The sequence below is a fragment of the Dermacentor silvarum genome, chromosome 1, assembly GCF_013339745.2.
Source record: "Dermacentor silvarum isolate Dsil-2018 chromosome 1, BIME_Dsil_1.4, whole genome shotgun sequence".
NCBI lineage: Eukaryota > Metazoa > Arthropoda > Arachnida > Ixodida > Ixodidae > Dermacentor > Dermacentor silvarum.
This window is the reverse complement of record NC_051154.1, coordinates 65,937,379-65,961,370: the sequence shown is the minus strand read 5'-3', so window position 1 is coordinate 65,961,370 and position 23,992 is coordinate 65,937,379. Positions and strand designations below refer to the sequence as shown.

Sequence of the window (23,992 nt, the reverse complement as noted above, 5' to 3'; positions counted from 1 at the left end):
TTGCCTGTTGAGTCTGTGTACCCGTCCATGTCTTCTATGTGTGCGTTCATATCTCCTAGTATAATAATCTCGCACCCTTCTCCTAGCTCATTAATGTCACTTGATATGCATTCCAGCATTTTTTTGTTTTCCTCTTTGGCATTTGCTCCTGTCCACAAGTATACAAAACCAAGGAGTGTCTGCTCTCCTGCAACTTTCCCTTTTAGCCATAAATGCTCCTTGCATTCCTGTTTGACCCTTTGCCAGTTCATACTTTTATGAATGAATGCACCAATTCCACCCCCTTTTCTGCTGCCCTCTGTTCTATTGCAATATTCCCATGCATAGTCAGGATTACAGGGAGGTTGCTCCATGTCCCTAAGATGTGTCTCCACAAACCCGTATACCATCAGCTTTTCTTGCCTTAGTTGCTCGTCTATCTCCTCCCACTTCAGCCTATTCCTGCCACCTTGCATGTTAATGTAACCTATGTCAGAATGACCTTGCCCCTGGTGCTTACGCCTATTTCTTCTACCGATTCTACGTTTCTTGAATCTTGGAGCCTCTCTGGGTCCGTCTTCGCCGACATAAACAACTACCGTCCCATAACAGTGACGTCACTGGTTTACAGGGTGGTGATGCAGATTATAAAGGACAGACTGCAGGGTGGAGAGCGAGGAGGCGGTGGAGAGCGAGTAGCCGGTGAAGACCACTGGTGGTCTTAGGGCTCTGGGTCCCCCCAAAAAAGCCGTAGCTTGGCGCCCTATCCTACTACCTACGCTCCCGCCCGTGGCACCACTGTAGTAGGAGAAACTGGCGGCAGCGCCTCTGGCGGGCGCTGGAGCAGTCGACGCTGAGTGCGCCACGGCGCCGCGGCCCAGGGATACGGCAGTGAGCACACTGCCCCTATTCTAGTACACTGTATGCATAACCAATGTTCGCGTCGCCGGTCGCGGCGACGCGCCGGTGCAGCGTCGATGCGCTTTCTGTAGTTCTTTTGGTGGTTTTGAGTAACGGTGGTGTTGAGAGTGAAAAACACCACTAACAAATCTTTGGCTTAATAAAGTTCATGTGCAATAAAATTTCAATGCTATTCCCACTGCGATTTTTTTTTTTTTATTGCGGGAAAATTTTGTCGTGGCCATCTTGAATTTTGGTGCCGTTCCGGGATAGCGCCCCCCCCCCCCGCTAGCTTTGCCGGTAATTTCGACTTGCTCGAAATTTTACGGTATATATATATATATATATATATATATATATATTCAAATTTTGTGACAATGAAGGCAGAGCTCTCAGTCTCCCTAAAAAAGTTTTGAGACTGTTCATATGTTTATTGTGGACTTGAATGAAGGACCAGAGGGATTGGCCTAAGATGGCCTGCTATGTGTATCCACTTTGAAAATGGGTTTAAGAACTCTTGCGAACTGTTAAGTGCTACAAAAATGCAGTAGTGGAGGAAAACATACTTGCCATTCTTCCCATGCACTAAATAAAGGTCACTGATGCTCACACAAAAACAAACAACAAACTTTATTTAACGAACAAGTACCTACAAAGAAATAGATCAACAATACATTACATTGCACAAGACTGTCCCCAGCCAAACTATGGTGGCCTTCTAGCTACCATACCGTAATCACAAGTCACTGCAAGGGCTTTTGAAGTATGCATATGCATATGTGATTTTTCACTAGGCTGCATTCCAATGAACATTTGTGAACAGCTATGCAGACTGAATCCTAGCACAAACATTGGGAGGGGGACAGTGCAAACATTTCCGAAGCAGGCTGGCTCCATGAAAATCACATTAAACAGTCACTGTACTGGGAGTATCTTCCGCTGCCCTGAGCCAGTGCCGGTTTATCAAGGGACAAGGCTATGTAGTACAATATTAGACAGCAGAATGACGATCTCTGTTTATGGAAAATTAATACAAACCTACGAAGTAACAACTAGTATAAAAAACTAAAATCAAATCAAATTCCCAATCTTTTTACCGGTTTAATTATTTCTCAAAAAACTGAATCCATCTTTTACAATAAATACCCTGTTTGTAAGAGCCACTGTTGGCATGGGGAGAGGGCAGAAAATTTTCAGTGCACTTTGTGTTAAGAAAGGATGCACCAATATGTCAGGGCAGCCACAGTGCATTCATATTATGAAAGCAATATTACATGCCTCAAGTCACAGCGAAGCTCTGGCTTCTGGTTCCCAGAGCAGTAAACACCAGACAATGTCCATCTCATGGGCATGTTCATGCACAATGTCAATTTACACTTAAAAACACTGTGGTAATATCAGCACTCAGAGATGAATTCGAGACTAGGTGGAGTACAGACTAGTTTCAATACCTAAGCTTTTTCTTACCTTTTAAAAATTTTACATACACAAACATTGCACCAGGTTAACACCAAACAAAATGAACACACTACCAAGTTTGCAGCCAATGATGCAAACACACGGCACATCACTGCTGCTATTTCAAGAAAACAGCATGAGGCAAACTGTTACAGTCCTAAGCAACCTCAGACAGACAACAAGTGGTAAAATGGTGGTCGCAAAAGGAGTCACAAAGGCTACCACAAAAATGGATGCAACCACCTAATAAAAATGGTATCAACAGTGTACCACCTGCTCCAGCATGTTTGTCTAACCCTGGCCCTTGTACCAGAAAACCCTACATATCAAATCAAATCAATGTCTGCTCAACTCTATACACTTTAGTATAACACTGATGAAAGAACATTGCCCAATAAAGACAAAGAAGTCTCCAAATGGATATGAATACTCCTTCAAATTACAACATGTAAAATGAACTGTGGGTGATAAAGAGGCTTTCCAGAATTCAGTTTCTTGGACAAGCAGCACATTCTTGTACACAATATGAAAACTTTCTTCAGTTTTTGTCTCGATCCTATGTCATGTTCCACTGCACAGGAGAGCCCATAAAACCTTCACAGTAAGAAGAACTCATCAAAATACACCTACAAGAAAGAGTGTCATGCTTTTTAAAACATAAGACAGCTGCTTTGACTGCAGGATGTTTCAATGACAGCTGCTCTTAAGGCAGAGTAAGGGTGTGAGAACATCATACAACCAACTATGGCAACAACATTTCCCAATAGAGCTGTCAAACTTGTGCAGATACTCCATCCAGAAGCATTTCTTTAGCTTTTATCAGACACATGTACGCCAAGCAAGATATCTATGGAGGCAGTTATTTGTTCTTAACATTTAGGGTCTGAAAAAGACACAGGCAAGATACTATGCTATATGTGCTGCAGAACAAAGGTTTAGCCAATACAGCAGCCGCATCTTTGCTTCACATTAACTTTTGGTATGACAGTACTAGTGCCTTTTTTCTTTTTTCCTTCTTCTTTTTCTATGGCATCAACATTGCGCCTGGAACTTTTACTGTTCATTACACATGCAAAACACAGCGCTTGAAGTTCCTGAGCTAGGTTATACTGCTCGGTGAAACTGGCTTGCTTTCTGTTCACAGCTCATCAAACGGACCTTCAATTTCAAAGAAAGCCACAAACCTTTTCAACTATAATAACCTGTGTCAAAAGCCCAAGCATGCATTGAAATGAAGGAGAAAAAAGGAACCACAAAGCTGAAGCAATGCAACACAAAAGCAGAAAATTAATATTCTTTGCATGATATACAAAATATGCCCACATTTCACTTGTATGGAGGTCTGTTCTTCTGAAATGCACATGGAACAGGATTCCAACAATACAGACAGTAATCTATTTAGTGTGCTCTACTTTCAAAACTCTTAAGCTGCAGGCATGGTATATTTTACATTCCTTGAATCCCATAAATCACAGTAGATTTCAGTACAGTTGCAATTGTTGTTTCTTGCTGTTTGTGCTATTTTCAGTGTTTATTTCTAATTTTGAATGAATATTTTCAGAAACTTCATGTGCAATTTGTTGAGCATGTCTTGCTCGACAGGCAGGCTAGAAAGCTAGATCGAATATATCACATTATTTTGTTATGGCCAGCAACCTCTAAAGCAAACATCTCAAACTACCGAAAAACTGCACTTTTTCCAGGGACAAGCAGAGAGTCAACAACAGTTTCTTTACAGCAAGGTTTTGCAATATCCACTCGAAAGTAGACCAGGAAATAATGTTCACGCACCAGCAAGGAACCAAAATAATTTGCAGGCAATAACTTAACAAATTGGTGCATTTAATAAATTAAAGGTTTTTTTTTTAACATCGCCCCCCTGCCTCTTTTCAAAAAGGTAAATAAAACCATACCTGTCAGTACGCCATGACGTCCTTGAATCAAATATTGCTGTATTTAAATGTAGCTGCAGAGAACCTACAATATCGCTCCAAGATTGCTTGTCCTATCCTGCAACATTTTGAAATACTTGCCGCCCACCAGAGCACTGGGTTGACATTTAAGCTAGTGGCTAAATGAGCTGCATTCCTTTAATGGCCATGAAAATGCAGTGCCAGTTACGAAAATTGGGGGCCGAGAACAACAAGTTAAGCAGCCGATGAAGCAAATGCCAAAGAACAACAGCAAAAGTGAGCTACAGGGTGTCTCATCCTCATACAGTGTGTTTTAATGGCGAGAAGCGAGATATCAACACACACGCTGCACTGAGTGACCACATTGTGTACCATTTTTGACCGAGCTCCTAGGCACAGCAACATGGTAGCCAACATGCTGATACATCTCCAGCACCCCATGTGATTTCAAATAAAAGGCAATGTGTCTCCTGAACTATTCAATTACATGTCACAACCAACACGCATCAGTTTCTCCAACAAATGTTCACATTCTGTGCATTGTGTAGAAGTTCAGTGCTTGAAAATTCATTAAAACATGCTCATTTCTCACAGGTTAAATTTCACAAGATGGTCACTTCCACTCTAAAGTGGAAACGCAGTTAGTCAAAGTACCAAGCTGCCTTAAAAGGTGCACCCTTCTGAAGCAGCACCCTGCCAAATTAAAAAAGCGCAGCTTTTTGTACACAAATATTGTTGCAGTTTTAGGGTCAGTTCAGATATAATGATAACTTCTTATACCAAATCAGTTTCCAGTTCAATAAATATCTATACATGTGGTATGCACTGTAGAGGGTAAAACCCTGATACACCAAATCAACAGGGAACAGGCTATCAGTTTACTGTATAGGCAGGTATAGATAAGCAAAAGTACTTCCAAAATGTAGCTACTGGAAAGACTATTTGAACAACAAACAAAAGGTTTGTTAAATAAAGCTTATAAACAAACTGTATGAACGTGCAGTCCACAATGAATGAAACGAATACATTAAATTCACAGTGATCAGTAGCTTTTATGTTTGGTCTTGATGTTCTGGGCAATTCCAACCAAAATACATTAATTTGACACCAGTTAAATTCTCTACTCCCTCCAGTCTACCACAGTCAACAATTCAAACACGTGCCTGTAAGTTTCTATAGACAATAAAGGTTAATTTTGAACTTGCCAGTGCCAAACATTGGATAATTCAAACTAGACGGAATCAATGTTGAGTAGATTATAGATGCTAACAGCCATTCTACTAATGTAAAAGCAATCCTTTCGGATCAAACTGTGAGACCCATGTCTTCAATACTGCTAGTATGCCATTTGCCAGGTGCATGCATTATTTTGTGAACAGGAGAAAGCAATAAAAAAATTACACCATCTTCCCGGGAGTAGGGGAACCCTGAGTAGTACGTGAAGCAACCATGGGGTCGACTCAAGTTCCCATTAGTTTTCAGTTCGTCGTTTCTGTTAGGTTGAGGTACGTAGCTACCATTATATTTACCGTGCGTTGCGGGAGGAAAATGAGAGGAGCGGAGCGTGCGCGCGCGCCATTATACCGCGAGCTACAGTGGCGCCCTCCAGCGGAGTATGCAGCGCCTACCGTCATGCCTCTAACCTACACTGCTTCGCATTATCGCGCGCGGAGCCGCAGGTGTTGCCATTTGTTGCGCAATCCGGAGAGGAGAGGAGCATCGAAGAGGAGAGGAGACAAGGAGAGGAGAGGAGGGGGAGGAGGATGCGCATGCGCAGTAGGGGTGTGGACGCCGCATGGCGGATGAATGGATGGATGGAGGGAGGGAGTGACATAGCCCCGACCATAAGATGCTTCGCATCTAAAATGGAGAAGTTGGGGGGGGTGGGCATGATAAAGGCACTAGATGCATGTGCAAGAGAAAATCAGTCATGACTGGAACCCACATGTGCGAGAATGGACATGTGAATTTTCAAGTGAGCTTCTTTTGCAGGTTAGGATATCTGCATATCATAACCCCTCCATACCTTCATTGAGGTTTGTATGATCATGGCAGATTGGAACTTCAATAAAACTTCAATTGGGGCTAGTTGGTGCTTAGTATTTTAAAATGAAAAAATTATGCGTAAACACCCAGGACAAACCACAAAGAAGAGACGAGACAAGCACTGGCGCTGACTAACAACTGCTTTAAAAGCAGATGACTGTAGTGATACTTCCTTGTCCCAATACTCGGCCGAATATAATTTCTTGTGCACACGTCTTCGGTAACTGGCTCTGGTGTGACATGCGTATTTATATGTCTTTTGTTGCGTGCGCATGTGTGGTTAAGGGTATATATATATATATATATATATATATGCTTTGTTGTAAGAAGCAATAAGTGTGAGAAGTTGTACGACGAATAATGCAGTTGTTAGTCAGCGCCAGTGCTTGTCTCATCTCTTCTTTGTGGTTTGTCCTGGGTGCTTGCGCTGAATTTTTTCACCTTAAAATGGCAGATTGAGCTCAACATCAAGACAGAACAGTTTTTCCATTCATTAAAACAATGTTGACCATGCTTTACAATGTAAAAAACTATCACTTCGAAACACAACTGAGCCCTGAAATTTGCCCAGTGTATATCGCTATTTAATGATTATACGTAGAGTTCCTGGTTCAACAACCACCCTTGCAAAATATTTTGCAAAACAGTTATTGATATTTTGGAGCACATTTGAATTTATCACTTAATTTGAATACAGGATAAATGCTGTTTGGGCCTGTGCAGTGGACTCAGTTTCGTCATCAGTGCCTGCATCTGGCACATGAGGGTTTCTAACCCATGCAACTAAGCATTACCAAGTTTAACTCCAACTGAATGCTTCATGATGCTACAGAAGGTACAGCAGGCCAAGAGCTCATATTATCACTGTTTCATTTGCTGAAGGCTATATAAACAGAAACTGATAAACTGCAGCGTATTAGGCTGCATAACACAGGGTATCCTAGCTAACGTTAGCCAAGCTGTTAAAAAAAAAAAAATGGTGCAAGATACTACTATAATACCTACGTTGTTCGGTTGTCAGTCTTCTTCAGCCACCAAGATAACTTTCACACATTAATTGCCTGGCTAATTAGAAAAAACTAACTAATCAACTTCTGTATTTTGAATTAAGGGCATGATTTCCAGTGGGGGAAGCTGTTATTCTGTCTTAAAACACCCCATTCTGTTGGTTCTGCAAGTTAGAAACTAACTGCTGCGGCCAAGCATGCCCGATTCGGCAGCATCCTGGTCATCATGTAGGCAGCAATTGTCATGCTTAACACACAGCTCGCAATCAGCAGAAGACAGCAACACTGGCAGCTTGCCACTTCCAGGAAAACTGCAGTCAGGCACTGAGCAGAGTTAGTATTTTCAAAAAACTGCTGAGGCTACTAATGTCGCGACATGTGGATGCGTAATTTCGTGGTATTTCTTTTATTTCGCATGGTACGAATAAAGCGCAGAAATAATTATGCAGGACGTAACACACTGGAAATGACTAAATGCCATGTTTTAGGATGGAATAACAGCTTTCTCATTGAAAGCTATGCCCTTAACTCAAAAATTAAAAAGTTGATTCATTATTTTTTCTACTTGGACAGATAATTAGTGCACAAAAATGATCTTAGTAGCAGAGGAGGACTGTGACCAACACCATAGGTTTTATAATCGTATACTGTACCAGTTTTCTTTTAATAGCTTACCTAACATTAGCTGGGACATCCCGTATATGACCGGCACATTCAAAAACCATGGAAGCACCCGAACCTTAAGCCGTTTAGTGGGAGAAAGCTTCCCTGGTAATGCCACCATGTGTTTTGGTGCATTAACAACTGACACCAACAGCTTTGGAAATAAATCAGTGGTTACTACAAGAAGTTGCATTCTTTAAAAAAATGTAATAGCACTGTCAAGGTTGCTGGTGTTCTCTACAACAGGTTTCTTTCATTACTATAATGAGACTTCTTGCCACAGCAAGTGTAGGAAGTTAATACAGACCACAGCGTTTATTTACCATCAGTAAAGTGTTAATATCTACAGAGATAATAGAAGTTTATATATCATACAGCTTTGGGTAGCAGTAATGAGTAGGGCATAAACTACAAAATTAGTAACAGCTCAAAGCTTGATTCACCAATTCAATGCTTATTATTCAGTTGCTCGAATATACAGTATATTAAGTGATATAGACCCTTTTAATGGTTACACAGAGAGGTCCCACAAGACTTCTGGTTCCTCTCACTGGAATAGCCTGCTAAATTTATTGGGTAATGAAGAGAATAGCATGTTGCAATAGCTGGCAAATATGTAGGACCCTCTACCTGGCCACAATTTTGCTGTGCAGTTAAAGCGTAGATTGATTACTGTAAAATACGGCAGAAACGCCTACCCCACTTTCACTGACAATTGGGTTAATATAGATTTGAGTGCTTGTCCGGTCGAAGCAGTAAAAACCAAGATCGTGGCCAACGAAAAACTTTGAGGCAGGGTTACGGTGGCTAAGGAATCAAAGAAAGCATGTTTACTTTCAAATGGTAAATGATGGGGTGCACTAGTGCTTACTCATCATCACTGAACACAGCGAACGACTCTTCCGAGTCAGTGCAGAATAGGAGGTCAATGCATTCGTCGCTGACACTCGCGCGACTTGACCAGACCACGGGCTCTCCGGTGCCTGCAAGTCAGTTATGCAAGCGCCCGTCGTCGCTGTCGTCTAATGCGGAACTGATCCCACCCCCCTTGAAAGATCGCGTGACCATCTCTCCCTGGCGACGGTGTATACGAGTGCATCGTGCGGCTAGCAGATAGCACGAGAAGTGTGGGAACAGCAGCTGCGTGCATCAAGATGTGTCTCACAAAAGCCCTGCAACCACTGGGTTTTCTTTCAAGGACTGTTCATTGTCACTCTGCATTACCTTCACCCCCATCACTCTTTCCCTTCTCGCCACAAGCAAGCGAATATCCCCGTCATCGCCTTTAGCGGTCTTGTAGCGATCGCAGTGGGGTGAATATTTCGGCTGACGCTGGTGCTTTGGAGGGGGTGGGCGCTTAACATATAATTTTCAGAATTCTGAAGTTTTGGAAATGTTAATACTGGGTGCTTCCGCAGTATTTTATGGTATATTTACTCTGAAACACAAAAGCAAACTACATACACACATTATCTCAACACACGAGGTGCGTTTCTTATGACTGAACATATTAAGAACACATACCAATAGTTGAATAGACGGCAAAATACTTTAGTTTTCTTAGCAAACTTGGGCGCCGAAAACGTGCAACCAGAATTTTTCTGGTGTCACAGCCACACCGCTGCCACTGCACGGAGAAAACTATCTATACCCGCAGTCGATATACGAATTGCACGAAGCCTACGGTGGAAGGTCCACCCAGGGTAGCAGGAATACGAAAGGTAAATAAAAGCAGCAAATATAGCAGTCGCAACCAAAACTATTTTCATTGCACCAACCCCACATGCAAATGCACTTTCAAATCCAAACATTATTGCAATGCACGCTTTGAAGAGGCTGGCGACAAGGATTAAGAATCCTCAAATTGTACAGAAATACTGCAGTAAAATACTGTGCATGGACGTTGGCGAACTAAATGTTAAATGCTACATGGCACTGTTCACAAAGAGTTCCACACAAGATGAAAATTTACAGCCCCCTTTAACATGCATAATAAATGCAACAAAAACCAACTTCAGCATGTGATGTTCACTGCTCCAGCTTATATTATTATTACAGCACTCAAGAAAAATTGTTACGGCTGTTTCAGTTAGCTTTTCTCATTTTCCTTTTTTGAAAAATGAATGCAAGAAATGATAGCAGCTTTGAAAGTACTCTACTAAAAAATAAATATTAAAGTGCCATATTAAAGCTTCAGATGACATCAAATTTATAACTGAAGCAACTATAGGTTGGCATGAAAGACAAAGCCTGTCATAAGCACCTAGGTTAGCACATCAGTAAAAATATATAAAAAGTGGACAGTTCAACCCTGGTCAGAGACATTTCAGAAAGAAAACTCACTTGGGCTGTAATCAGAACTAATTATCCAAGCATACTACTAAGTTGTGCACTCTACAGAGAATAGTGCGCATCTTATAGAATGCAAACAATAAGCACACTATTCAGAATAATTCATTTTAAGAGCACATAGTTTTCAATAACTCACAAAACGAATTATAACCAAGAATGATTTGATTTGACATTCAACATGGTATACAGTCGAGCCCAGATATATATTGAATTCAAAGGAAACCACACAATAACTTGATACATCAATAATAGATGGATGGAACGAGGGATGGTGGTTATGTTCCAAAGCAACACTTGGGCGATAAAAACACTAGTGGAGGGTTCCAGATAATTTTTATTACCTGGTACCTGGGGTTCTTAAGTGTGCGCCAAAAGCTCAGTACACAAACATTTCTGCATTTTGCCCCCATTCGAATGCAATGTGGCAACTGGGAGTTGCAAGCCTGAACCTCTTCCTCAGCGTCAGAATTCCATAACCACTATGCCACTATGGCAGGTATAGGCGATGAAATGTGCGACTGTCGCTCCACCTGAACGCAGCGCAGCAAATCACAGACAGGAGACGTGGTGGGTGCTCTGTGCATGCTGATATGGGCTAGTGCCATATTTGATTCCAAGTGTTTTCGTTGGGCGCTGTATAATGAAGTATGCGTGCTGAAGTTGCAACTATCGGCAAAGTCCTTAGAGAGTTTCGCATTCCACAGTCAAGTGCAAGTGCTTGTAGCACACCTAAATACATGGATATACATGAAAACTGTCGGGACATGACACTGCACCCTTTGCCTGATGCAGTTGATGCTTGTTGCCTTCTAGTGTATATGTTGTTTCTTGATTCATTTGTGTGCAGGATTCAATTACATTGACGAATAATGGCCACAAAGTCCATGAATTGAGAGATCACTGATATCTTGATCAGGGGTGAGACTGCCCAAAGTCATTTTGGAGCAATTTTTGGAGCAAGTAAAATTGCATTTTGAAGCAGTTTGGAGCGGACAAAATTGCATTTTGGAGCAGTTTGGAGCAGTTTGGAGCAGGCCAATCTGAATTTTGGCGGAATGATGGTATATGGCAGCGCACTTCGTAACCATGACGAAACACAGAAAAAACAAACACGAAGCGTGTAGTAGAAGTGTGCTTTATAGCTATAGCGTATTAGAATATGAAAGAGTGGGTCGAGCAGCGGCACAACGCATGCTTTCTTGTAAAGCCGAAAACATTGGTGGCACTACGATCGAACTATATATTCCTGCGCCAGCGCTCATGATGACAGCGGTTAATGTTCTCATATTATGCGGTCCAAATGGCGTGGTAACAATTTTTCAGTCACCATATGTCCCTGCAGAACCAGGGAGCAGGAATCAACCCTGGGATGGTACAACGTAAAACTATTCAAATGTGTTTTTATTTCGATAGCAACTATATGGACACTCCAGGCACATTTAAGCTGTCATCGTCACCATGATGTTCCGTATAAAGTGCAGGGGCGATAACATCGTTGCCACGCGCGTATGCTGTATGTGCGAGTGAAAGCGTGATAAGGGTTAGCCGACGATGGTGGCTCAATCTCGTGCTCAAGGGAGGAAAGCGGGGAGGAAGCGCGCAGTCTTTCGTCGTGCGCAATACACCGACCGGGGGAGGGGGGTGTTCTACTTTGGCAGCTGCTGCGTATGGCACGGCCGCACGGGCCCTGTCTTCAAAGTGATCTGCGATGGAAACAGTGTGCAAGTGCTGATAGCTTTGTGTGCGCTGTTTTCACTGCTTAGTTCGCGCTGAAGTGAGAGGCAGCACGAAGGTCAATTCACTTGCTGCTGCCGTGCTTCCTCACTCTAGCGTTCTGACAGCAAGTTTCCGCAGTCATCAAGTGAGATGTGTTCATGTTTACTTGTGCACGCATGACACCATGCTTGTTAATTTAGTTAGTAAGCGAATGTTTACAAGTCTATACGCCCACTGATAAAACTACTATCCTTACTTCGTATAGCTGTCTAATAAATTGCTACTGCAATCGATGCTTCGCTTTTTGGGCGAAACTGCGACTCTTTATTCCAAATCCGCCATTAGCCCTTTGTGATAGGTCAAGATGGCTCAGGCCTCGTCCCTATGGGCATAAAAACAGACTGAAATAGTGTTACGTTCTACCGGCCTTGGGGACCGAGACGCCCACCCGCTAACTCGCTGCAACGTGCATCTCCAGGGTCCTTCAATACTGCTAGTATCTAGTCCGCTCGCAGTGCCACTTTTCGTTCTTTTGCGCCTCAGTGACGTTCACTTCGTGAACGCAGGTTACGGCGTGTAGACGCCGCGAACGTGCACCCCAGAGTCGATGCACCAATGAAAAGGGCGCAAATGAGGCCGTGAACGCTACATTGATTTTGACGGTTTGACGCCTTGTGGTGTTGTCGCTTCTGTAACGTCGGCAGCAGCTTCGCTGTACATCCACATTCAAGGGTGGAATGAAGGCGGAAATTTTTCAGAGAATGAATCTGCTTGCTGTTCACGGCCACTGCCGGAGCATACATGCTGAAACCATTCTGGCACAGCGTGGCACAATTTTGGTCAATTTTATGCGTTTGGCGCAGTTTGGTGCAGCAATTTGCGTTTGTATCAAAACGGCGCAATTGGCACAGGAGTCCCACCCCTTTCAAAACATGGGATCGCTTATAATTTTTAACTGGCACTTTCGCCTCTACATAAAATAAGTAGCGGCTGTTATTTGACATCTCAATGTTTAGAAAGCGCTGAAGGCATTATGCAAAAATTAAAACTGCGTCCTTTAATATGCATCCGAGGCAGCTATTTAATGCAGGAAATGGCTGTTGTGAAAAAATATAAGGCTGTGAATCAAGCTTGCAATACTGTACATCGCTAAGCATAGACAAATCCTCAAGTGCTATCAGCGAGGAAAGGACCGTGTGTACAGCATCTTTTTGCATCTTTCTTATGGGCTTCCCTAGTTTAGTGGTTATTGTGGGCCAGAAAATTATATTGGGCGCTTTTTTGTGCCTTTTTTTGAGCTTGTAGCTGTTCTTTGTAACAATCCATTTCATTTAGCAATCTTCCTTTCTTATCCGTCATGCTCTGTGCCCCATCCAGGCAATATCTGCAGGGCGTTGTCATTGGAGCCCATAACGAGTGTTGAAACAAATGATATATGAAGTCTATCGTTATAAAATGCACCCCATGGACTACATACCTTTATAAGAACTAGCAAGCTTCCGTTACCAATAGCTTGAATAGTGTCACTTTTCTGCAGGGATGGCAATTCAGTACACTCTCGGTTGGAAACAAATGCATGGCTGCTGTTGTTCTGGGTGCATAAATTTGTCGCATGGGTACAGCAAGGTCTTTACGGTAACTAAGTGATGCAAACAAGTCAGCGCTGGGCAATTGCAAGATATATGAAAACGACGCCTTGCATTCATAGCTGGTCACTGTCATGCTTGTCTGAGGAAAGCAGCTCGCTCGTATGTGGAATGGGCCATCTGAAATCACAATCGCACCGAAAACATGTCCAGCTTCATAGAGCATGTTTTTTTGTGGATGCTATCACCAGAGAAAAAAATTTTCTTTCGAGTGCACAAACGGAAAATCACAGGCCCATGTGTCTTTCGTCCTTAGTGCACAGGCAGGACAGCCATACTACTTCTCCCATCCGCGATTCTGAAATCTACAGCCAGGTAGCTTTCAGTGATGTCCCTACAGGTGGCGCACACCCCCTATGATGGCATAAAAATGTGCCGATGTGCCATCTAACTGAAACCTTCAATTCATCTCTGATAATTTCCTGCCATCGTGACAAACTGCAGCGTCAAGATTATCACAAAATAACTAAAAACAAAATTAATTACTTAGTTGCATAAATGCATTCAGCTTATGTACACCCATTGCACTATGCAAATTGCACATGGATAATTGGTGCCGTGGTGCAGCATGCCAATGCATGATCACCGGGAAAAAATTACTGGGATGACCATATCATGCTTGTCATGTGCTCTACGCTCGACACGTATGTCCACATGAAGTGGCACAATACATAGCAATGAATGGTCCATCTAAAATGTTTGGTACTTTCACAGCTGCTGTTGGTTGTTGGGTATCAAAGAGGGCATCTAGAGGGAAACAAAGAGCTGCAGGAATTACAATCACTTATTTTTAAGTAAACATATCATGGCCTGTCATGTGCATTCCACTAGTAAAAGCAATTATCAGACCTGAATGCTAAATGGACCTTGCACTGAGTGTTGAGTGTCTCTGAAACACACCTACTGCAATGAGGAGAAATTGAGGTCACTCAGGACAACACCAGCCTGGTGGAACTGCTCAGATGAACGATCACTTCATGGGGCACAGTGCTGCATGCAGTTCAATATGTCCAATGTATTGGTGGGAGGAGTTTCAATGTAGCCCCACAGTGCACCTATACATCTACATGGTGTTTTCAGGGGCATACTTTCCCTGTTCGATATAGGCAATAATTCTTTTCGATAGAGGAAATAATTCAAGTATCCGGGTTCAATATATAAACAGGCTCGACTGCAGTGTGAAACAAGTTATATCTATTTGTGACTATATTCTTGGCCTGGTGAAAACATCTTCAAGGTAAAAATGGTGCAAATAAAGGCAATGTGAAAAATAAAAATTTTAAATACAACAATGGAAAACAATATGACAAGTATAATCCATCATGAGTCAGCCATGTCCACTGTAGGAAAGCACGTAACACTCAAAATTAAAACAGTGCAAATACAAAGCTAAGTGTTACCTCAATGATGTGAAGAGTAACAAACATCGGTGTCTAAACCTTTGCTGCAGCAAGCAAATTGAATATACTTCTGGTAGGTTAGCCATATCACTTGACCATGGTTATGCCTCACATAACAAGTACAACTACATACATGAACTATTCTATTCAGGCCCACGCATAAATACCATCGGTGTGCTTAGCGAACTTGGGCCAAATGTCATGGACCTTGAAAGTATTCAAGATGACATATTCACCATTGGTCTTCAGTTAATTGAGCACACCTAGAGCAGCAGGTACACCACCCTGCTAAATGCCAGATACAGTGGCCACAACTACAAGTCCAGACAGAGAGGCCAGACATCTGAGAAAGGCACAAAGACCAACAACCCGAAGCATAGCCCTGCATGCCTAGCTCTTACGGCACAGGGGTGTGATGGAGATGCGCAAACGGAAGAGGTCACAGTGGGGCCCCACAAGGAAAGGTGAGGCACCACGGGGCACATCGTTGAGCTCCGCATAGGGCACCAGGTCGTCCAAATTGAGCATGCGCGACTCCTGGGTGAATGTGTGCTCGCGCTGCACTACTGTGCGCACATGCTCCACACCATCCTGCATTCCACTCACCAGAATGCTCACCACCACTGTAGTGTCCTCGTTGAAACGACTTGAAGTAAGCGACAGCCGCACAGTCTTGGTTTGCGATTCTGGCCCTTCTAATGTCTCACGCAGTGCAATCAGTAGGAACCGGTGGAAAAGCACCCCCTTGGGGTACACATCAACAGTCCATTCAAGTAGCTTGTCCGCCAAGGCCCCTGACAGGCTGCCAGGTGTCATAAAGATGAGTGTGTGCACACCAAATCTAGTCCGGCAGGGGTAGTTGTCAATGCACAAAGAGGCTGACCATGTGTCCGACGTGTAAATGCGAGGCACCATCAGTTCAGGCCACTGCCGCCAAAACCCATTAGTACGTGCTCGTGTTTGGAAGTCCAGTGCTATCACCAGGCGGTCAAAGAAGATACTCTGGAAGCGCACCACCAGAGGGTGCGACAGCAGCCCATCTAGCTCATCAAGTGTCAGCATGGGGAACCGCACATGTGCCATTACCTGGCTCACCAGCTGCCCAAATGCTTCCTCGTTGCCAGGCCGGGCACACTGGGGCCATGGCTCCTGCAGGGACAGCCACCGGGCGGCATAGCTGCGAGGGCCACACAAAAAATTATTCAACAAAGCTTGCAACACAAGGCTTCTGCTTTGTTAGCATACAGATAGCCATCTACATATAGGTACATGAGAACTCTGAAAATGAATGATGCAGCACAATCATCAATCACCCTATGCTGATATGTTGAAGCCTGCATTCAGCTTGCTTTTGTCTAGCGGAGGTTGTTAAGATAACCAGTCAACTCTAACTAATCTGCCTATACTGGATGAGTCAACATTTATATCTGTGACAGAAACTTCAAATTTCACTACAGAGGGTGTCATCCAGCAATGGCAGATTCTTCACAGCAGATTGATTGATTGATTGATTGATTGATTGATTGATTGGTCTTAATGTCCTAAAGAAACATACACATTGTAATAGCAGAAAAAGATAGACAACGAAATGCCTACGGAAGGTTCTGTCCCTTTCTTTGCTCATTCGCATCTTTTCCTGATAGCACCAGCTTTTCATTCTCTTTCTTCTTCTTTCTTTTTTCTGGGGTTTTATGTGCCAAAACCAGTTCTGATTATGAGGCATGCCATAGTGGAGGGCTCCAGATTAATTTTGACCACCTGGGGTTCTTTAATGTGCACTACAACGCAAGCACACGGGCGTTTTTGCATTTCGCCTCCATCGAAATGTGGCCGCCGCGGCTGGGATTTGATCCCGCGATCTTGTGCTCTGCAGCACAACACCTTAGCTGACTGAGCCACAGCAGCAGGTTTTTCATTCTCTTTGACACAGCGGCTATCAGAAACAACATAGTGGAGAGCTCAAGGTTAATTTTGACCACCTGGAGTTCTTCAACATGCACAGAGAGCATTTCTGCATTCCACTCCCATAAAAACGTGTCCGCAGCAGCCAGAAATCAATCCTGTCACCTTGTGTTCAGCATCAGAAAGCCATAGTCACTGAACCACCACAGTGGCTTCTTCCCAGCAGATGTATTGTTGAGAGTGAAATTCTGGAGACCATAGGAGTGCCAAACTGCATCGCTGCACCCTCAGACATTAGAATTCCCATATTGGAGACTAGTATGATGCGCATGCATATCCTTTATCTGCCAGCGTACTCATTGTGCTGGTTAAACTGCACACACACAAGAATGCCTGAGAGAGCACAAGGTGCTGCTTTCACAGTCACTGTGCACATGTTGCTAGTTGCTATCGAAGAGCAGCAAAGCCTTGCATCTCCATCATGCTTTTGATTACTTTACTTTCGAGAAGGACTCACCTGCAGTATCTTTGCCTTCTTTTTTTGTCATTCTTCCTAGCAGGTAGATGAGCAACACGAGAACAAGGTGAGAGCAGGAGCCAACGTTTCGACAAGTGGAGTTGTCTTCTTCAAGGCGACATATGTCAACAAGTGGACTTGTCTTCAAGAAGTCCACTTGTTGAAACGTTGGCTCCAGCTCTCACCTTGTTTTCGTGTTGCTCATCGTCTTGAATTTCCATCTCCTGTATTCCCCGTGTTTTCCCTGGATCCCTAGCAGGTAGGTATTTTGTCTTTTAATGCATGTTTCCAGGCATGTGGCACTAGTACTGTATTTGGAATGAGCGTTACAAGCTATTGGGTTTTCCAAAAATCCGCGTATTAGCGCACAGTGAGCATGTTGCTGGCTGGTCTTACCAGTGAGGGCATTTTGAGGGAAAGTTGCAAGCAATGTAAAAGTATTGTTGTTCATGCAGACAACAGTCTAGCAAAAATGTATAAAGACGCCGGCATGCGATGCAAGACATTTGCCATTCTTCGACACCATCAAGCAATATGTGCACAGCGGCAACTTTTTCTTTCACCTTTGTTCTTGTGCACATGTGGTTAAAGCCTCCACATGAGCTGGCTTCCAGATAAAAAAGGATGCATTTGTACAGTACACTAGTCTTGAACGCAGGTGCCCCAATGTCAGAGAACACTGCCATGCAGTTTGGCCACCACTCCCGTAGTCTCTAAAATTTTGCTCTCGACAGTACGATCATTCTGCTTACCACTTCAGATTGAATGCATGTCACAAATATTATAGTGAGGTATAGAAATGAGACGATCTGCTAATTGGAGCACAGAAGATGAAATGTTAGGATTTCTGCTAAAATACCGTTTCACTGTTCCACTGTTCAGACTTCCTAAACAAGTGGTGTTCTCTGAGGGTTCTCATAACTTGCCCTTATGGTCTGTCAAAACACTACTGCTCTGTTTACAAGTATCCTTTACTATTTGTCAATTATATAATCAAATACTTAGTCAAAGAGATTTTCATAAACTTCATAACAAATATCAACTATACATATATTACTGCAATAATTATCTGGATAAATCTACCCACAAGAAACTTAGCCTTAAGTGATCACGAGAAGTGATCTGCGTCTACTTAAAAGTTTGCATTGGCCAATGAAATCTTGATTTAAGCTGCAGATGTATCACCATCAAACTTACGGCAGATGCAATACTTAAATAAAGGAATTTTATTGTCTGGTAGAAAGGGATATTGTTAAGAGGTTCTTCCTTACAATACATCAAAGACAAAAAATAACGACGCAGACACTGAGCAACTGCCTCACATGAGTGTAGGTTAGGGCAAGCCAGCGATACAATGTGCAGCAGCATAGTACATGAGAGGGGGAGAAAGAGGGAGAGAAAAAAAAAACAAAGGAGGAATTGCACATGCAAATAAATTGCTGGCACTGAAGTGAAATTTATTGAGACTATGAGTGGGTACATGTGCTTGTTATTATAAGAAACAGAACTGAGGCAGGAACAAGGGTTCAAGAAAGGTTGCAGTAAAGACACAGAAAGCGTGCTGGCAAACTGGGCCGGTATTTTGTAGCGATGCCTTTCCGGTAATAATGCCTTTTCGCGCTTATCGCGCTTCGTCAGTGGTCACAGCGACGGTCCACTCGTGTTACCAACGAGATCAGCTGGCCGTGAGCGGTGGATGATAAGACTAGTATAGAATAAGTCGTAAGGCATCGCTACAAAATCATGGCCCTGTTCACGATCAGATTGTAGTTCCACTAACTTCAATGTTATTTGTGTGCACTGATCACTATTCCAACGTAGAGTAAAAGTGCCAGAAAGTGGTGTACGTCACAACTACCATAAAGAGAGTGAAAAGTTACCCAAACTTCCATTGTTAACAAGTTTGTCATGATCCTGCTAAGTGTTGTTGTTTGCCTTTTGACATAGTAATGCATGCTGCATAAGAGCAGTATCTTGTACATGACACACTGTCCACAGTAAAGAAGAATCATGAAAAGAGGGGTCTTGTTATGTGATAAAACTGCCTAATAAACCAACATTAACAGAAGACAAAAAAGCAAAGGTGAATAAAAGTGACTTTCAAGCAATGTCAGAGGCAGCATTTCATAAGTTCATTAGAGCCATAATCCACATAATGTGATTGCATAATTAAGTGGATAGGTTCAAATGTCTCAAAGCAACAAAGTGGCTAAGAGAGATTCCATAGTAGTGGGCTTGGGATTAATTTTGACCACCTGGGGTTCTTCACGGCACAGACAAAGCTCCGGGCATGAGCATTCTTGCATTCTGCTCAAACAAAATGGAGCTGTCACAGCGGGGATCAAAAACACATTGTGCCCAGCAGCAGAATGCCACAGCCACAGAGCCACCACTGTGGGTGTATGATTGCACAGATAACAGCCTGCAGCATGAGAAGTCTACAACTAAACAATGCCACATTTCTTGCTTCCCCAAAAAAGGTGCAGTACCTAGATGAAATGAGTGTAGCTGTATATGTTCTGTGCCTCAAAATCAGCTTTCTAGACATGCTGTATACCATATTGTAAAGGTCATTAATGCATCATTCTGCCAGGACCCATCCAGGGCACTAATTTATTCACAAAATGCAAAAAAAAAAAAGAATAGCTAACAACAGTATCAGCATTCAAATGAATTGCTGTAATCCACCAGTCCACCAGTGGTTCGTCAATACCTTCATATATTTGTCAAGCACAATGAAATTCAATGAAACTGTTTCATTCCATTTATATAGCAAGCATACTTATGCTATACAGTATAGACCCCTTATAACGTAACCGCTTATAGTGCAGGACATGATATAGTGCGGTCTTTTCAGACTCCCGTTGATTTTCCCATAGCACTTGAGGGGATGCACGACTCTTACGCGTCTCCTGTAATCCGGCTTCACCGCGTGGCTAAGTGCCAGCGGCGGTCGTGGTGGTTGCGGCGCATTGCGAGAGATGGCGCGAGTGTCACGATGCTAACGCCACCGAACGGCGGGGTGACTTGGGAGAAAAAGGTCGAAGGCGCTCTCTTTGGGTTGAGATCGGTAAGTGACGCGAACGTCCCGCGCGTGCGCCGATCCACGCTTCTCGCGTGGCTCGGAGCGGGGCACCGGTATGGACGAACACGTGAACGACTAGGCGATGGTGTCATTGCATGGGGCGAACGTATTCGCTCGCTATCGGGTCGTGGTGAGTCGGACTTACTTGATTTGTCGCGCGCCCATGTGAATGTTCTATTGGTTGTAATTCGGCTAGTGTGCATTAGTGTATGAAAGGTGCAATAAATGCCCTTTTGATTGTTTGCACTACTGTGTTGTCGTTCCTTTGTCCCAAGAGCATGCGTGAGACCCCACATCTGGCTGCCCAACGTGGACCTCTTGGGGCATCGGATGATAATTTTAACAGTTTTGCTCGGTTCGAGACAACCTTTGTTTCAATCGAAACGTAGTCCTAGCGTGGATTTTGATCGCTAGCATCGGCGGCGTGCTTTCTTGAGAGAGGCGACAGTTGCTGTAGCGTGTTTGAACTTTTCAACATGCTAAGCCTTTTCGCGAGTGTTTTGTTGAAGTACTGTACACTCGTCGGTACAAGAGCCACGTGGTCTGCATCCTGGGAGAGCGAGGCCTAGCGCCCGCGGAGAATTGGCAAGCCTGAAGCGAGTGAGTACGGAAGCCTCGTGGGTGGTCCGAATTTCTTATGTAAATAGCTTCTTCTATCTCTTTGACTTCGGAAGTCGCGGCTCAGGGAGCCGGGTGGCCGCGGGCCATGGGTGCCGCTACGGGCTGACTGGTATTGCGGCCTGGCACCGGGCGCTCCGACACCGTCTGGGACGGTGGGCGCCGTCAACTCGGATGCTGTGTGCACCGAGCGGGGTAGGACCACCTCACAGAGCTAATGTCTCCTCGCGGCTGCCTGTGTGCACATTTTGGGTGATGTTTTTTTTTTTTTTGGATGCCGGTTGTTGTCAAAGTAGCGACGCATTAGGCCTAAGGCTTTACAAAGCCGCCTGTCGCACGTTGAGGGACATAACCTGGTGGACCGTGGTGTTGAGGTGTCGCACATTGCTTCCCTCATTAGTCCGCCTCGCACCAATTGAAATTACTCGTTCGACTCAAGAAAGTAAGCTTTGTTCATGTGAACTTAGCATCTGAAATGCCACCCGAAATTTTGCCGTCCGAATTGAACATCGTACCACGTGGGCGATGCGTATGCAGAATTCCTTTCCCTTGCACTACTTTAGTGTTTGTCAAGTGCGTTGAATGTACGCAGCGTGAGCGGAGTTACCCCTGGTTTGCTGTCACCTGCACATCGTCTGCGCTGCTGCCCCGGACTGCAATCGAGCTACCCCAGGCTTTGGCCTGTGGCCAATTTCGAGCGAGGGCCGCGAAACTGCCAACGCCATCCAACGCTCGCTTCACGATAACGGCAGTAAACAAAACGTCAGGGAGCGGGCGGCGCCGGCACAGCACGGCGAAGGGCGCACGCAGAGACCGTGGAATGTGTGGGAGGAGAGCGGCAGGGAAGCGGATTTCGCCTCGGCAACTCCGCTGCTTCGGTGGCTCCCCTCGCCCTCCCTCGTAGCTCCCTCAATTTCGACTGTCACCGTGCGCGCTCGCGGCCGTGCAGGCGCCGCCGCTCCAGCCGGCCCGGCGCCAGCTCCCCGAACTTTCGTTTTCTGCCGTTATCGGGAAGCGGAGTTTACCGGCGTGGGCAGTTACGTTGGCCGGCCTGGGACAGCGCCACTGCTTCCCTCTGCGCCGTAGCCGCAGCGTGCAAGGTCAACACGTGACTAGAAAGTAGAGGAAGCGTAAAGGAGAAAGAAGGGTTCATACACGTGGCTACGGTAGCGTGGCTGAGACGTCGGCACGTACACGCATGTTCCAGCGCAACGCAGAATCAGCGACCTTGCCATTTGAGAGAGGGTGAAATTTCCGCCACGTTTCTTTTTTTCTTTTTTTTTGTTTAGTTCGCGCGCGACATTGAGGGGTCTCCCCTAAGCTTTTACTCTATGGTGGTGCCGGAGCAATGCCGGTCGGAGGCGCCGCCGCGTGATTTGGTTCGAATTAACGAGATTCGACTGTAAATTGAATGCAAACGTTCTAGCCACATTCCTCGACTGTCGCATATGCGTGGCGGCTCGGTGCACATGTTTTGCATATGTGCGGGCCTTGAAAATTGTTGCTTTGGTTATAGTGCAGTACCGCTTATAGTGCGGATATTCGCGACTCCCGCGACTTACGTTATAAGCGGTTTACACTGTACTTGTATCTTTGAGACTTCATAAAAATAACAGCAAGAATAAATGAGCCAAGGACACCAGTCTTTCAAACAGCAAGCTGATCAATGGCTTGATCTGAAACCAAGTGTACTTCTATGGAGTAACGGTGGGGTATAGAAAAACTTCGTTATATCCAGGAATTCATTATATGGAGGTTCGTCATAAGCAGGTTTAACTGTACTTTCTATGGGCAGCTGACGGGGAATCGGGAAATCTTCGTTGTGGCAGAAATTTCGTTGTAGCGGCATTCGTTGTAGGGGGATTCGACTGTAACATGAGTTAAATTCATTAAATAAAATAATGAAGTATGAAGATAAGCTTAGATTGCCACATTTGTACTGCATAGTCAAGCCATAAATTCATCTGTGCAAGTAGACAACAAAACTATGTCCCATGTAGGTCCAATTAGCCGTCATCAAAATTGGATCTTGGTTTTTGTTGTGGTTGGCGCATCATAGCCTGAGTTGCTTTTGCGCTATAAAACGCTACATAACGAACTAAAACTGGTTCTGCACTCCTTGTTAAATTTCCACTCTGGCTCACTGAACACGTAAATGTCGACGCTAATGCAAATACACTTTCTCAGTAGCTGTTGCTTTAGAGTACAAGTAGATTTCAACTATGACACCATGAGATGCAACACTGCCCTACTCCAACTATTGCAATTTACATCTCTCTATGCCTAATGTTTTAAATAGAAAAAAAAAATCACTGATGATTGCACTAAGTGAACTAAATGACTTGAAATGGGCTGAGGAACAACGCTGCTTTCTAGCAAGCAAAGGACACTAGCCATGGCCTGGACACACAGAACTCATTATTGGCAGTAATGGTACTATAATTACCCAGGTGAGAAGAGTTCAGGTTCACAATTTTAAAGAGTTTTGTACATTGTTGTCTAAATTATTTTTCTGTGTTATACGTCAGTAGGTACGACAAGGAAAGGGCCACAAGGCTTTCTTTTTCAATATTGAAACTGCCTAACCGACATGTACCCACACATCAAGTACTATCACACTCAGTATGAGCTACAATGCGAAAGCGCGTGGCAAAGCGGTCGTGCGTTGTAGCTCATAGTGAGCACGATGGTACATTCATCCGGATTATGTTTAATGAACAAGTCAACATTTTCCAACCATGTACAAGATGCCAACGATTTCCTGTTGGTCACATCCATGCAGCATGCACC

General features: G+C 44.0%; 2 protein-coding genes across 2 annotated transcripts in view; both read right to left on the bottom strand.

The window, feature by feature from the left end:
* Positions 1 to 23,992, bottom strand: part of LOC119443965 (paraplegin-like) — a 389,278-nt gene that overhangs the window by 86,281 nt on the left and 279,005 nt on the right.
* Positions 1,491 to 23,992, bottom strand: part of LOC119464710 (BTB/POZ domain-containing protein 17) — a 45,506-nt gene continuing 23,004 nt past the window's right edge. Inside the window, exon 5 of the mRNA XM_037725688.2 lies at positions 1,491 to 16,257. Within this exon, the coding sequence (XP_037581616.1) occupies positions 15,471 to 16,257 (787 nt within the window). The 3' untranslated portion in view covers positions 1,491 to 15,470. The remainder of the gene's footprint in view (positions 16,258 to 23,992) is intronic.